Raw genomic sequence first — 16,483 nt, 5'->3', positions numbered from 1 at the left:
TTTGTCTGTTCCTTCTCTGCTGTATTTTCCTGAGGGTTTTTTTGGTATAAAATTGAATTGGAGATGAGTTGATTTATATTTTCAGTTATTGTGAATTTTTTGTGATTTGAGATCATTGTTCTTTGAATTAGTTGCAGCTTATCATATATAAATATTCATTTTTTCTTGATAAGTATTTCCTACAAATCTCTGATTTTCCATGATGACCAAAAGTCCAGATTCCCTTTCGAAATAGCTTTGGAGTCAGAGTTGAATAAATACTTATAGTCCAGAGAATTTTTAAAAAATCTTCTTTTTTTGTTTTGTTTTTGTTCCCTCAGGTTTGTAAGTCTCAGTTTATCTACACAGCTGTTCTCTATTTGTTAAAGCTTTGAAGGTCACAGGCAGAGATTAGTTTTTTTCCCAGATTTTACCATGACTGTCATAATCCTCATCCACCAGTAGGCGTCAGCACTAGTTCATTTATCAGATTTTATTCCTCCATGAAAGGCTAAATTTGCCGCTTCCGGTAGCAAAAGGGTGGGGGAACCCCCTCCCCCCCTTTCTTCACTCTCGGAGTTTTTGGGGTTTTTTTGCTTCTTGGGAGTTTCTTACCTTCAGGAAAGTAGGTAGGATAGAGAAAATCAATGTTCTTACCCAGATTCAAGCACGCTGTTTACGATCAGCTTAAAATAGTGCTTTTGACTTCAGTTGCTTACAGCTTGGGCTAGACTCTGGACTTAGGCTAGCCTTTCTCCTGTTGGTTTCTCGAAGGTTTCTCCTGGACCGATTGGGCCAACCGCCATCTCTCCTAGGTCCCTGGGACTTACAGTTGCAAGAAAAAGTATGTGAACCCTTTGGGATTACATGGAGTATTGCATGAATTGGCCATAAAATGCGCTCTAAATGTCATGTAAGTCACAACAATAGAAAAACACAGTCTGCTTAAAATAATACTACACAAACATTAGCTGTTGTCATGTTTTAATTGAACATAAGATGGAAACATTCACAGCGCAGGGTGGAAAAAGTATGTGAACCTTTGGACTTAATAACTGGTTGACCCTCCTTTTGGCAGCAATAACCTCAACCAAACGTTTCCTGTAGTTGCAGATCAGACCTGCACAACGATCTGGAGTAATTTTGGACCACTCCTCTTCACAAAACTGTTTCAGTGTAGCAATATTCTTGGGATGTCTGGTGTGAATCGCTCTCTTAAGGTCATGCCACAGCATTTCAATCGGGTTGAGGTCAGGACTCTGACTGGGCCACTCCAGAAGGCGTATTCTGTTCTGTTGAAGCCATTGTTTTGTTGAATTACTTGTATGCTTTGAGTCATTGTTCTGTTGCATCACCCATCCTCTGCAGAGCTTCAGTTGGCGGACAGATGGTCGTACGTTTTCCTGCAAAATGTCCTGATAAACTCTGGAATTCATTTTCCCATCAATGACAACAATCCGTCCAGGCCCTGAGGCAGCAAAGCAGCCCCAAACCATGATGCTCCCTCCGCCATGTTTTACAGTGGGGATGCGGTTTTGATGTTGGTGTGCTGTGCCTTTTTTTTCTCCACACATAGTGTTTTGTGTTTTTCCCAAACAATTCAATTTTGGTTTCATCTGTCCACAGTATATTTTGCCAGTAGTGCTGTGGAACATCCAGGTGCTCTTTTGCAAACTTCAAACGTGCTGCAATATTTTTTTTGGACAGCAATGGCTTCCTCCGTGGTGTCCTCCCATGTACTCCATTCTTGTTTAATGTTTTCCTTATTGTAGATGTGTCAACAAAAATGTTAGCATGTGCCAGAGATTTCTGTAGGTCTTTAGCTGACACTCTAGGATTCTTCTTTACCTCATTAAGCATTATGCGCTGTGCTCTTGCAGTCATTTTTACAGGACGACCATGCCTAGGGAGAGTAGCAACAGTGCTAAACTTTCTCCATTTGTAGACAGTCTGTCTTACTGTGGACACATGAACATCAAGGCTTTTGGAGATACTTTTGTAACCCTTTCCAGCTTCATGCAAGTCAACAATTCTTGATCGTAGGTCTTCTGAGAGCTCTTTTCTGCGAGGCATGGTTCACATCAGACAGTGCTTCTTGAGACCAGTAAACCCAAAACAGGTGTGTGTTTTTAAAGGGCAGGACAGCTGTCAGCAACACATCCAATATCATCACACTGGTTGGAGTCAAGCTTGGCTCACTCCTGGCTCCAATTAGCTCTTGGAGAAGTCATTAGGCTAGGGGTTCATATACTTTTTCCACCCTGCACTGTGAATGTTTCCATCTTATGTTCAATTAAAACATGACAACAGCTAATGTTTGTGTAGTATTATTTTAAGCAGACTGTGTTTTTCTATTGTTGTGACTTACATGACGTTTAGAGCGCATTTTATGGCCAATTCATGCAAAACTCCACGTAATCCCAAAGGGTTCACATACGTTTTCTTGCAACTGTACGTCCTTCATTGCCACCTCTCTGGGGCAGCTTCTGGCCCATTTAGGGTCCCTTAACAGGAAGAAACTCAGCTGGAGGGCTTGGAGTCCCGAATCCCTCAACTGCTTCGCTGTGCGCAGAACCGGAAGCCCTGATCATTGCTGACATGTTTCTACACCTTGATTGGAACTGCCTACAGAGCTCAGACAGGATTATTTCAAGGCACTGATCTGGGGAAGGCTACAATAAAATATCTGCTGCACTGAAGGTTCCTAAGAGCACAGTGGCCTCCATAATTCTCAAATGGAAGAGGTTTGTCACAACCAGGACTCTTCCAATAGCTGGTCGGCCGGTCAAACTAAGCAATCAGGGGAGAAGGTCCTTTGTAAGAGACGTGACCAAGAACCCAATGGTCACTCTGACTGAGCTCCAGAGATCCTGTGTGGAGATGGGACAGAGTTCCAGAAGGACAACCATCACTACAGCCCTCTACCCTATTGAACATCTCTGGAGGGACCTGAAAATGGCTGCCCACCGATGGTCGCCATTCAACCTGACTGAGCTTGAGAGGATTTGCAAGGAAGAATGGCAGAAAATCCCCCAATCCAGGTGTGCAAAGCTTGTCACATCATACCCCAAAAGATTTGAGGCTGTAATTGCTTCCAAAGGTGCTTCAACAAAGTACTGAGTGAAGGGTCTGAATACTTATGCCAATGTGATATTTCAGTTTTTTCTTTTTAATTTACAGACATTTCTAAAGTTCTGTTTTTGCTTTGTCATCATGGGCTACTGAGTGTAGATTAATGAGAAAAAAAATGAATTTCAACAACTATAGATTCAGGCTGCAGCATAACAAAAGTAAAGGGCGTCTGAATACTTTCTGAATGCACTGTGTGTGTGTGTATATGTGTGTGTGTGTGTATATATATATGTATATATATATATGTGTGTGTGTATATATATGTGTGTGTATATATATATATATATATATATATATACATATACATATACATATACATATACATATACATATTAAACTTTTCACAGAACTTAGAAGACAACGTCTTCTGCAAACGACATGCAAAGTTGGAGTTGGATGAGAAAAGGAGGAAAAGGTGAGTGATGAAATAAAGCTGTTTTACATATCAACCTTCAGTAGCCACTTTTATTTAAACATTTAACAATTAACAGTACATAGAAGTTGTACTGATTGCAAACAGTGGAACACAGGGTGCCTCGGGGTGGGGCAGGTCCTTGGAGGCCTAGTGCAGGACCAGGCCCACCTGCTCTGGGCCTCCCAAGGCCTCCCCCACCTCTGAGGCACCCTGTGCTCTGCTACCTGTCCCCCAGAGTTCCTCAGGACTCGTCCTGCTCCAAAGACACCTATTGAGTCAAGCAAGGGAGCCTAAATCCAGTCAGCAGAATCGACCAGCACATGGACGGCTGATGCAGTGCAAGGCTCAGCTTTCTTACAGAGGCTGGCAACCTCATGGTATTCTCCTAGCAAGTAGTACTTCTTACGAGACTGTAGGGAGCTTTGTTTTTTGAGGAAGCTCCATATTGGCTGAGCTGTGCAAAAAACAAAATGGTAAGTTGAGCTGCTGCTGGGGCCTGGGGCTGGGCAAGGAGCAGGCTGAGTCCTGTAAGTCCCTTGGGTGACTGGATGGGAAGTAGGCCTCAGCCTAAGGCTGTAACTACCTTCTTTGTGCCAGTTGCTTCTGCTGACTGGATTTAGGCTCCTTTGCCTGGCTTAGTGACCTGGGAGCAGGCCAAGGCCTGGTGGGATGGGTAGGAGAGGTGGGAAGGGCTTTAGTGTTCCTGCAGTTGGTCTTAAGGATGAAAAATGGTGGGGGCACTGCAGCAGCCATAACTTTGAAACTGGGTCACCAGTACCTTTTGGGGTGGTCTGTTGTAACTACGAACAGTTGCTAAGCAACCGGTTGTAAGTTGAGGACTACCTGTATGCATTTGCCTTATACTGTGTGCTGAGTGGCTTTGGACTGGGACTTTGTTCTTATTTAGTTGAAGAAAGCATGAGTAGCAATTCCATCTAGTAAGGGATTAAGCAAGAGCATATTTTATGATTTGGCTGTAATACAAGAACTTGGGAGAATCTATAGAAATTCAGAAACATCATGTTTAATACAAAGAGATGCGTTACTTTTGTTCTAAAATACTCAGATTTGCCCACAAATGAAATTTTGAGAGTTTTCTGTTGTTTCTTTGACTCCTCCACTCACAGGTGGGATATTCAGCGTATCCGGGAACAAAGAATCTTGCAACGACTGCAACTTAGAATGTATAAAAAAAAAGGAATTCAGGAATCTGAGCCTGAAGTTGCCTCATTTTTCCCAGAGTCAGATGATGGTAAGTGGTTATTAAAATTCTCATATCTTATGCACAGAGAATCTGGGATGATTCTATTGTAAAAACATATATTTTCAAATAAATATAATATGTGAATGAACATTGTTGCTAAATATATAATGTTCTTCTCTCTTCCATTTCCTCTTCTAGTTGAAAGTTTGCTGATCACCCCATATTTGCCTGTTGTAGCGTTTGGTCGACCATTACCAAAATTAACCCCACAGTAAGTATACCAATGTACTATATAGCTACATTAAGTCAAGTCAAGTAAGTTTATTACAGTCAAAGACCAGAGACCAGAACAAGTTAAAAACTCTAAAGGGATATCCCTAAAATAAAATAATAAATAACAGATAAAATCTATATTAAAATCACAATTTGGCATCCAATGTGTCAGTTACACATGAGCAAAACACAGCATGGCCTAGCTATACTATAATATTAATCCTTAAACTGTGAGGCCCATGGTCATTAAATATTAAAGTGCAAAAGAATAGTAATGCGAAAGGGTTTAGTGAGTTATTTGTATAAAATATGAGGGCAATTCGGAAATAAACCTCTGGTTATCACTGACAGACACTCGCAGATACAGAACTTTTATTATACACATTAGAAAACTACAACATTACATTACTTTTCAACATAATTGCCATTCAAATTGAGGCACTTGTCATAACGTCTTACATGGTTTGAAATTCCTTAGTAATAGTTGCTCGGTGCCAAATCTGGACTATTGGTGAGGGGGGTGATCAAAAATATCCCAATGGAACTGCTTCAAAAGTTCTTGGGTGCATCTAGTGGTGTGTGGGCGAGCATTATCATGAACAAACACCACACTGGAAGTCAGCATACCCCGACACTTGTTATGGTTGGCTTGTCTTGAGTTTTTGTAACGTTTCACAGTAGACTTCTGAATTGATGGTCGAACCACACTCCATGAACTTTACTAGCAGTACTCCTTTGGCATCTTCACATTTGGCAGGATTTTCTATGACATCACTTCTGGTGTAGTGTTGGTTCAGGGTAATGCCCGCACACCGCTAGACGCACCCAAGAACTTTGGAAGCAGTTCTGTTGGGATGTTTTTGATCACCCCCCATAGCCCAGATTGGGCACCGAGCAACTACTACTAAGGAATTTCAAACCTTGTAAGACATTATGACAAGTGTCTCAATTTGAATGGCAGTTATGTACAGAAGTAATGTAATGTTGTAGTTTTCTAATGTGTATAATAAAAGTTCTGTATCTGCAAGTGTCTGTCATTGATAACCAAACGGAGGTTTATTTCTTTTTTTTAAAAACAAGTTTTATTGGTTTTTCAATTAAAATCTACATATTTAGAAAGCATCATGGTAACTGGGTAATCAGAGATTCAGTAACAGAGTTTTCAGTACATAATTCAGGTTACATTATCAAAACGTTCTTCTCAATTTCCCTTAACATTTCATACAACCAGTTTAAACTAATAAATTTCTAGAAATAGCATGGTCAGTTAAAAAATTTGTCAATTCAATTTCATTGAGATATATCTATGTCCTGTTATTAAATTTTACCTAATTTTGATTTTAATTATATTATTCAAATTTAGCCTTTAACATCCCAAATAATATTCACAACCCAAATTTCCCTTATTCCATTACAGCAAAAACTATAGCATCTAACATGTACACAGTGGCTGAGTGGCTATGTTCTACTTAATAAACATTGTCTGTTTCACATCCTAATACATCACACGTTACTGACAGGATCACAACCTATGTTTATCAATCTACAACTATTTATACACAACCAGATTCTGTTTTAAATTTTAGCTAATTCTTAATTCTTAAATGGAATAATCAAACGTCTTTTAACATGAAACGTGGGATCTATAAACTAAATTTCCATTATGTCAGTGCACAAATTATACTATCTAAAATAAGCCTAATAGATACATAAACACATTCTAGTTCTATCTCATAAACATTTTCTATTTTAGATCCTGATAGATCACTGATTACTAAAAGGATAACCTTTAATGTTTCTCTAAGAACTCACTTTTTAAATCTAACTTGGGCTTTCTTTTTTTGCCAATCAGGTTTCCAGACCAAGGCCTTTAAATTGCCAGATAGGTCTCCCTTCACTCCAATACATATTATTTGAATCGAAGGAGGCCATCTAGCCATCAGTGATCCACAAAAACCAAACCATTTGTAATCATTATGTTGTTGCCCTGTTAGTTCTAGTCTCTGTGTTTGCTCTAAAAACTTTATCTTCAGTTTGGTCTGGATTCCTCTTCCATCTGGGTTCATCTGCTTTAGGTAGAGAGTCTTATCCAGTTTTGTAATTAGTGCTTGGCTATCCAGGCTTTCAGGAAACTGTCTTTGTTGATTTTCCACGTCCTCTATGTTAGCATCACTATCTTGCACATAGTATACTTCTAAAGTTATAGGCTCTTTAGATGGAGTCAAAAGTTGAGTATTAAGTTTTCACATTGTTTGTTGGTCCTTAAGGTTATTTGCCATAGTGATAGTTCCTTGTACTTTTAGAGTTGTCGGTTCTTTGGATAGAGTCACATTTTTTTGTATTAGCTTTTTCAATTTCTTGTTGTACCTTGTGTTCCTCTGTCTCAGTAGTAATTTGTTCCAGTTTTGTTATATTCTGAGTTGTAAATTCTTCCGGGTTCCGGTTTTCGGCACGACCAGATGCGTGAGGAAATGCTCCCCACGTCGTCTGGATTTCTTCAGGGGGGGGCTGTAAAGAGGTCGAAGGTTGCCCTGGAGGGGTGACGAGCAGGGGAGAGGTCTCTCCAGTCGGTGGTAGAAAGGCGGCGGCCCTCCCATCAGCTTGGAGCTACTCTCCGAACCGACGAAGAAAGGATCGGCCACTCCCATGGCCCATCATTTAGACGTTTCCAGCCGAAGCCAAAAGCACAACAAAGCACTTGAAAGCACTTGAAAACTGGGTGAGAATTGCCTTCTTCCTTTCCTAATTGCCTACTTTTGCCTGTCAAAAGCTCCTTGAATTTGCTTCCCCCAGCAAGGAGAGAGGGAAGGGAGCTTTTTTTTCCCCACCCTCCTTAAGGGCGGCCTTTGATCACATCAGGAGAAAAAAGAAAACCTTGAACAGAATAATACTATTTAATTCCTCACTTACTTACGTTCTATTTTTGGCGACCCAAAACTATCCTTACAGAAACTGGCTATTCTGTCTATTTGATTAAAAAAAGAGAGAAAAGAGAGAAAAGAATTACTTAAAAGTTACTTAAAAGTACTCAAAACTGATAAATTTACTCTGTCTGAAAAAGTTTTCAAGTATGCTGGGGACATCTTGTGGCCTTTTTGGCAAATAAACCTGTTTATTTTGGAACTGCCCTTGACATTATCAGCTAAAGATAAAAACCTGAAACAGCTGGAGGTGAACTCAAGGCTTGTGGAGGTGAACATTTACTGACTTTTGTTTAAAAATTAGCCTCCACTAAGGACTACAGGTATTTACCATTACTTCAAAATGAAAACTGATCAGCCACAATCCTCGCTTGACTATAAGCTCATATTAGAAACAATCCATAAAGTTTCTGAGATGTTTATCTCCAGGCTGGAAAATTTAGGTGCCAACTCCAATTTACAAGCTGTAACCAAGACTTCAACTAAAGAATTTACAACTCAGAATATAACAAAACTGGAGGTTTATTTCTAAATTGCTCTCGTAGCTATGGTGGATTAATCACGTGTTTCCGATGAATCCTCAGTGCTGCTGTGCAGAATCTGGCCACCAGCACTGTAATCACAGTCTGTTCATCCTTAAGCAGCCACTGGAGATGAGCAGTGTCGGAATGGCCAGGATACCTATCAAATATTGGGAGGATATATTTTTTCCGAATTTCTCTATAAAAAGAACATTGGCGTGTGTGTCCAACAGTCTCCACCTCTCCTGAGCCACAGGAAAAGAGTCTTTTAGTCAATGGTATCTTTTTATACTTGTTGTGCAGGACGGCCAATGGAAGCGCATGGCACTGTGCAAGTGAAAATGCTTTCCTGTGATTTGCCATCTCCAACTGGCTAAGATAACTGGCAGGAGTAACAATATATCTAATACAGTCTGGAGCCAGAAACAATGGAGCTTTCCCTAAGTTTGCTTGCCTCTCAATGTCCTCTACCCTTTGTCGCAAAGTTTGTTTTGCTTGGTCGTAGTCCAACTTGAGTATTGAGGCTGGAGAAAAGCCTAGTTTGGCAAAGCTGGATTCAACGGCCTTGATCCATGAAGAGAGGAATTTGTCTTGGAGGATTAATGGAGCTGTTCTGTACCAGCCTGCTACCGGCCCTGCAGAAAAGGCAGGGACAACCCCTTTTACAAGAAGGCAAGAGGCTGGAATTACGCCTGCCAAATTTATTGCTACAAAAACAAATAGAACAAGACACGAACCAAGAAACAGGAGCTTTTCAAGCGGTTGCCTTCAGCAAACCAGCCCTCCCACGCATTCCCCCTTAAATACAGTTCAGGGCGTGGCTTCTCTCTGCCTCCTTCCGAGGAGCCCCATTGCCTTCCTCTGTTTACTCCTGATTGACTGCCTCCTGCATCGGGCGTCCTTGAACAGGGCCAGCTGTGGGTCATCTTCATCCACGCTGTCAGGCTCACACAGCTGGGTCTGCGTCGTGACCAGATGAGAGGGGCCTGGCTGAGGACTCTCATCAAGCTCTTCAACACCCCCCTCCTCCTCCTCCTCTGAGTCATCCGACTCAACTGCCGAACCCACAGGCTGACCCTGAATCACAACACTATCCCGCACCGCAGGGCCCTTCCCCCGGGTCTGCCGATCCGGATGCGGTCGGGATGGAAATTGTTCATGAAAAGCGGTCACCAACGCTGGGGCATGAATGGCGGTCGCGTCTTCCCAGGTGAAGTCCTCTGGTCCGTAACCTTTCCATTCAATCAGGTACTAGAAACGACCTTTCAGCCAACGGGAATCCCTGATGCTGGCGACCTCGTACTCTGGGGTGCTGCCTCCATCACGAGGTCCTGATGGGGGAGGTTCCGCTCGGCGGAGTGGACAGACCGGTTGCTTGGGGACCAACAGAGACCGATGAAAAACTGGGTGCACGCGCAGGGAACGTGGCAGAGTTAAGCGATAGGCGACCGGATTGATGACAGCCTCGACTGGGAATGGTCCTAAATATCGGTGATCTAACTTTCTCACCGGCCGTGTTGACGGTAGGTTCCTGGTGGACAACCAGACCCGATCTCCCACCGATAGTGGAGGCGTATCCCGTCTTGACCGATCAGCAAACCTTTTGTAATCGGCCTTGGCCTTCTCTAACTGACGTCGCACCAATCGATGGATCGCCTGTAACTCTGCCATGAAGTCGTTCGCTGCCGGCTCCGGTGAGTCCACGGGAGAAAGGGGGAAAAACCGGGGGTGATATCCCACATTGGCCAAGAACGGTGTCATCTGTGTGGAGGTGTGCTGCGAATTGTTAAATGCAAACTCAGCTATGGCTAGATAGTCCACCCAATTGTTTTGCTGCAGTTTAATGTAGCAGCGCAGATATTGTTCCAGGATTCCGATGACCTTCTCGGTTCCCCCGTCAGTTTGAGGATGATGCGTGGACGAGAGGCAAATCTTGATATCCAACGCATGCATCAACTCCTGCCAGAAGCGGGCTGTAAACTGGGCCCCCCTATCAGAGACGACTCTATCAGGGAGGCCGTGCAGCCGAAACACCTGCTGAATGAACATACGACTAGTGGCGCGGGCTGACGGTAAGCCGCGACAAGGGATGAAATGCGCCATCTTGGTCAGCATGTCCACCACCACATACACTGTCGTAAAACCAGAGGATGGGGGTAAATCCGTCAGAAAGTCCATGGACACAGCCCCCCAGGGTCTTTTGGGTGTTGGCAAGGGCTGCAGTAATCCAGGCGGGGCCCCTGTCGCTGACTTGGCCTGCCTGCATGGGATGCAGGAGGTGACATAAGAGTGGACGTCGTGTCGGACCCGGGGCCACCAGAAGGTACGGGAGACCAGGTTCAGGGTCTTGAACAGGCCAAAATGCCCCGCCGCCGGGTTATCGTGACACTGGCTGAGGATGAGTCCCCTGAGTGGCCCTCCCGGAACGTAGAGCCGGTCACGATAATACAAGAGTCCATCCGTGACCGTCCAAGGAGAATCTGGCCCCACCTCCTCCTTCCGCTGAGCCACCCACACCTCCTGCTGCTGCGCCTCCCGGATCCGAGCCCGTATATCACTGTCCTGGGCAGAAGCTTGTCTTCCACTCGGGAATATTCGGGCTTCCTGGACACAGCTTCCGCTCTTTGATTGTGCCCACTAGGTATGTACCGAACTCGGAAGTCGAACCTCGCAAAGAAAAGAGACCACCGGATCTGGCGTTGGTTCAAATTCCGAGCGGTCTGCAGGCTTTCCAAATTCTTATGGTCCGTCCGGACCTCGATTTGATGCCGCGCTCCCTCCAGATGATGCCTCCAGGCCTCGAACGCCACTTTGATGGCCAGCAGCTCCTTCTCCCAGATTGTATAATTGCGCTCCGAAGGGTTCAGTTTTCGTGAATCGTACGCGCAAGGGAAGAGGGTACTGCTGGGCGTCGTTGCCTGGAGTAACACCGCCCCAATGGCAATGTCGGAGGCGTCCACCTCCACGACAAACGGCTGTTGCGGGTCAGGATGCTTCAAGATGGGCTCCTTCATGAAGGCTTCCTTCAAAGTATGGAAAGCCCGTTGTTCTGAAGCGTTCCACTGGAACCGAGTCTTCTTCTGCAGGAGCCGGGTGAGGGGGGCTGTCAAGGCAGCAAACCCAGGGATGAAAGTTCGGTAATAGTTGGCGAACCCAAGAAGTCGCTGAACATCCTTCACGCGACGCGGGGGTTGCCAATTCTGCAAAGACTCAACCTTACTCGGCTCCATGGCGATGCCCTCAGGAGAAATGCAGTGACCCAGGAAATCGATGGTCACCCGGTAGAACTGGCACTTCTCCAACTTGGCAAACAGCCGATGTTCTCGGAGTCGCTGCAGGACCTGATGGAGATGCTGATGGTGCACCTCACGCGACGGGGAGTAGATCAGAATGTCGTCCAAGTAGATCACGACAAACTGATCCAACAAATCCCAGAAAATGTCATTCATGAAATGCTGAAACACAGCGGGGGCGTTGGTCAGGCCAAACGGCATCACCGTGTACTCAAAATGTCCATAGCGAGTACCAAACACCATCTTCCACTCATCACCCGGCCGAACCCTGACGAGGTTGTAAGCTCCACACAGGTCCAGTTTCGTGAAGATCTTAGCCTCCCGGAGTCGGTCCAAGAGTTCAGGGATGAGGGGCAGCGGGTAACGATTGCGCACCGTGATGGCGTTGAGTTTCCTATAGTCGCAGCAAAGCCGCAATTCGCCCGACTTCTTTCTGATGAAGAGCACGGGTGCAGACACTGGCGAGGACGAGGGCCGGATGAAACCGCGAGCCAAATTCTTCTCCAGAAAGTCCCGCAATGCAGCCAACTCGGGGTCCGACATGGAGTACAAACGCCCCACTGGGAGAGGCGCATCAGGGACTAAATCAATGGGGCAGTCATAGGACCTGTGCGGGGGTAATTGATCCGCCTCTGTCTCGCTGAACACATCAGCAAAGTCGGACAGTTCGGGAGGCAAGGAAACCCCTGGGGAACCCTCCACCTGGCCGGCACAGATATAGTGGTAGTGGTCCACGCACTGCAAGCTTGGGAAGGTGACCAAGTTCTGTGACCAATAGATCTGTGGGTCATGCGCCCGGAGCCACGCCACTCCCAAGACCACGGGGAAATGCAGATCTGAGGTGATATAGAACTGGATGGCCTCCACATGGGAACTGATGGCCATACATAATGGTTGCGTGGCGGCCGTAATTGGCCCAGACAGGAGCACTCGACCATCGATAGTCTCCACTAACATGGGCGGATCCACCGGGCACTGGGGAACAGCCCATTTGGCCACAAATGCTGAGTCCATAAAATTTGTGGTGGCCCCAGAGTCAATTAAGGCATGGACTGGAATCCCCTCTGGCTTGCCAGGAAGGATCAGACGTGCCTCCAATATCAGATGCCGTGGAGGTCCACAGGCAGCATCGGAAAGACATCGCTCAGTGTTGTTGTGGGACGCCCGATCTATCACACCGTCTAGATCGGGCTCGGGGCGTTTCCCGTCAGAAAAGTAGGGGACTTTCTCGGGGTAGACTCGGTCACTGATGCCCGCTGTCGCTTCTTTGGGCAAAAAGCAGCCAAATGTCCAGGGTCCCCGCAGTAAAAACACAACCCCTCCGATCGTCGTCTGTTCATTTCAGTCACCGATAGATGAGACCTGGCGGCACCCAGCTCCATTGGCTCCTCCCTTTGAACTGGGGGCTCACGCACAACAGGGGCTGCAGGGGTCTGTGGGGTGGCACGGCGACTCCTTCGCTGCTGCAACCGAGCATCGATCCGCAGGCAGAGATGGATCAGCCCATTCAGGTCTGAGGGAATATCCACACGGGCCAGCTCATCCAACATCTTCTCCGACAATCCATCCTGGAAGGCATCGACGAGCGCAGCCTCATTCCAGGTGGAATCCTGGCTAAGCAGCCGAAAATCGCTGATATAGCCCTGTAGGGGGCATTGACCTTGCCTCAGAGCTTTCAGGCATCGGGTAGCAGTCTGCGTCTTTATGGGGTCCTCATACATCAGACGCATATGATTACAAAACCCCACAAAGTTGTCCAACAATGGACTAGGTTGAGCCAGCAGAGGCGTGCCCCAACGAGCTGCATCACCCGAAAGAAGGCTTAACACAAACCCCACCTTATCCTGGTCAGTGGGGAAATCAGCTGCTCTCACGCTGATAAAGAGCTGGCATTGTCCCAGGAAAGCAGGAAACAGTACTGGATTGCCAGTAAATTTATCCGGCATTGCAACTTGGCATTTTCTCCTGGGTGGGGGTGATGGTGGGGGTGCAGCATGGACCTGAGCTTGCAGTTGAGCCACCTGAGCTGCCAGCAAAGTGAGTTGCTGGGTGAGCTGGGCATTCTCAGCATGTAGCTGCTCCATAATATTAGTAAGGGGTGGGAGGCTGAAGGCAAACTGTTCTGTACCAGCCTGCTACCGGCCCTGCAGAAAAGGCAGGGACAACCCCTTTTACAAGAAGGCAAGAGGCTGGAATTACGCCTGCCAAATTTATTGCTACAAAAACAAATAGAACAAGACACGAACCAAGAAACAGGAGCTTTTCAAGCGGTTGCCTTCAGCAAACCAGCCCTCCCACGCATTCCCCCTTAAATACAGTTCAGGGCGTGGCTTCTCTCTGCCTCCTTCCGAGGAGCCCCATTGCCTTCCTCTGTTTACTCCTGATTGACTGCCTCCTGCGTCGGGCATCCTTGAACAGGGCCAGCTGTGGGTCATCTTCATCCACGCTGTCAGGCTCACACAGCTGGGTCTGCGTCGTGACCAGAAGAGAGGGGCCTGGCTGAGGACTCTCATCAAGCTCTTCAACACCCCCCTCCTCCTCCTCCTCTGAGTCATCCGACCCAACTGCCGAACCCACAGGCTGACCCTGAATCACAACAGGAGCAAGGCCTTGCGGAACAAAATTAAGCTTTAGCCAAAGGTTCAAAGAAGTTATACAGATTCTTGCTTCAACTTTTATCAATCCTGTCTCCAGGTGCAGAAGTGCATTTGAGACACAATGCGGCATCTGGAGAATTGCTCTAATAAATTTGGATTGAACTCTTTCCAAGTTGAAGTCCACAAGTCATAAAAGGGCTAAGTTTGAAGACCCCTGATTTAACCAATATTGTTACCTTTAGGAAATATGGAAAAGGCTGGGAAGCTCGTTTGTAACTCCTGACTTTCAGCAGTTGCTTGTTCACGGATTAAGCAAAGAAATACTTGTCACTATCAATCGTATCTCAGAGAAATATACTATTGTTTATAAAAGATGCTGTTTATCATTTTACAAGTGGAAACCTTGAATTGTTCCCTTTTTAAAATGCTTCCACTTTCTAATTTTGTTGGTGGATTCTCCCATCGTAATGGTATCACAGAAGTCACATTTCTGTGGCCTTCATATTACTTGTATTCTTGAAGTTGTGGTTTACTTCCTTTCACATTGCAAAGGTAAGGAGGTGAAAATGTATTGATAAAATACTTTGAAATTTGGTTTTACTTTTAGCTCCCATGAATTAAAATTCACATTTTCATTTTTTTCCTGTTTTTTTCAACAATTAATAGTGGCTGGCTTTACACATTGCACTAAGCCATAATGTGGTTATTGACGTTTCATCTTTGCATGTTGTGTGGATGCATTTGTTACAGCTTGTAATCTGTTGCTTAAGGGATAGCAGGTGATGTGAACTCAGCTAATTGTGGTTTATTCAGCAAAAATGATTTAACAGCATCCAATATTGCAGAAGAATGCTAAGGTGAAACACTTTTTCAGTAGCTAAAGTTCAATATCATCTATATTCAAATGTTATGCAAATGTTCTAAAAAAATTTTTTTTGAGTTTGTGTTTGAATTCTAGTATGATTTTTGCCACCAGGCATGTTGGCTTGCAGCCGAGTTACGCAAATGTAGACATAACTGCTAACCCCTTTCTTCTCTTCACCATCACTTAACCATTTTCTGTGGACCACTTTCTGTCTGGCAGGAACTTCGAACTGCCATGGCTGGATGAACGAAGTCGCTGCCGGCTAGAGATGCAGAAGAAACAGACACCTCATCGAACATGCAGGAAATAAGCATGTCAAACTAGGAGAAATCTGTCTTGATGGTTGGCATGTGTTATTTGCTACAAATGGCAGAGAAGTGTATGTTTCGTTATGTTACTATCTTCTACCATCCTCCATGAAGTACATTGTTTTTAGCTATAAATATTTTTATGCTTATCCTTTTTTTTCTTTTTCCCCTGGATTTTTTTTCACTTTTCATTTTTTTTCTTTTGCTTGGTAGAATGTATTGGAGGCTTGTGTTGAGAAAATAAGGTTAGCAATTTATGGTATGCCTCTGTTGCACTGTATTGGGTAGCTGAAACCAGCACAATCCACTGAGAAGCTATGAAAGATGGAAAAGCATACAGGTGAAACTCGAAAAATTAGAATATCGTGCAAAAGTTCATTTATTTCAGTAATGCAACTTAAAAGGGGAAACTAATATATGAGATAGACCCATTACATGCAAAGCAAGATAGTTCAAGCCGTGATTTGTCATAATTGTGATGATTATGGCGTACAGCTCATGAAAACCCCAAATCCACAATCTCAGAAAATCAGAATATTACATGCAATCAATAAAACAAGGAGTGTACATAGAACAATATCGGACCTCTGAAAAGTATAAGCATGCATATGTACTCAGTACATGGTTTGGGCCCCTTTTACAGCAATTACTGCCTCAATGCGGCGTGGCATGGAAGCTATCAGCCTGTGGCACTGCTGAGGTGTTATGGAAGACCAGGATGCTTCAATAGCAGCCTTCAGTTCTTCTGCATTGTTCGGTCTCATGTCTCTCTCTTGGTAATGCCCCATAGATTCTCTATGGGGTTCAGGTCAGGCGAGTTTGCTGGCCAATCAAGCACAGTAATCGCACGGTCATTGAACCAGGTTTTGGTGCTTTTGGCACTGTGGGCAGGTGCCACGTGCTGCTGGAAAATGAAGTCAGCATCCCCATAAAGCTCGTCTGCAGAAGGAAGCATGAAGTGCTCCAACATCTCCT

The 16,483-nt window shown here is 44.9% G+C and overlaps 1 protein-coding gene across 1 annotated transcript in view; it reads left to right on the top strand.

Moving 5' to 3' along the window:
* The window catches only part of MSL1 (MSL complex subunit 1), a gene marked incomplete at its 5' end in the record, with an annotated part of 65,932 nt that extends 49,891 nt beyond the window's left edge, over positions 1-16,041 (top strand). The window contains 4 exons of the mRNA XM_083375948.1: positions 3,459-3,526; positions 4,654-4,778; positions 4,929-5,001; positions 15,420-16,041. Coding sequence (XP_083232074.1) covers positions 3,459-3,526; positions 4,654-4,778; positions 4,929-5,001; positions 15,420-15,510 — 357 coding nt within the window. The 3' untranslated portion in view covers positions 15,511-16,041. The remainder of the gene's footprint in view (positions 1-3,458; positions 3,527-4,653; positions 4,779-4,928; positions 5,002-15,419) is intronic.
* Between the last annotated feature and the right edge of the window lie 442 nt (positions 16,042-16,483).

The sequence above is a fragment of the Vipera ursinii genome (assembly GCF_947247035.1).
Source record: "Vipera ursinii genome assembly, chromosome: W".
Classification (NCBI taxonomy): Eukaryota; Metazoa; Chordata; class Lepidosauria; order Squamata; family Viperidae; genus Vipera; species Vipera ursinii.
The sequence above is the reverse complement of the archived record's forward strand: the minus strand, read 5'-3'. Positions and strand labels throughout refer to the sequence as shown.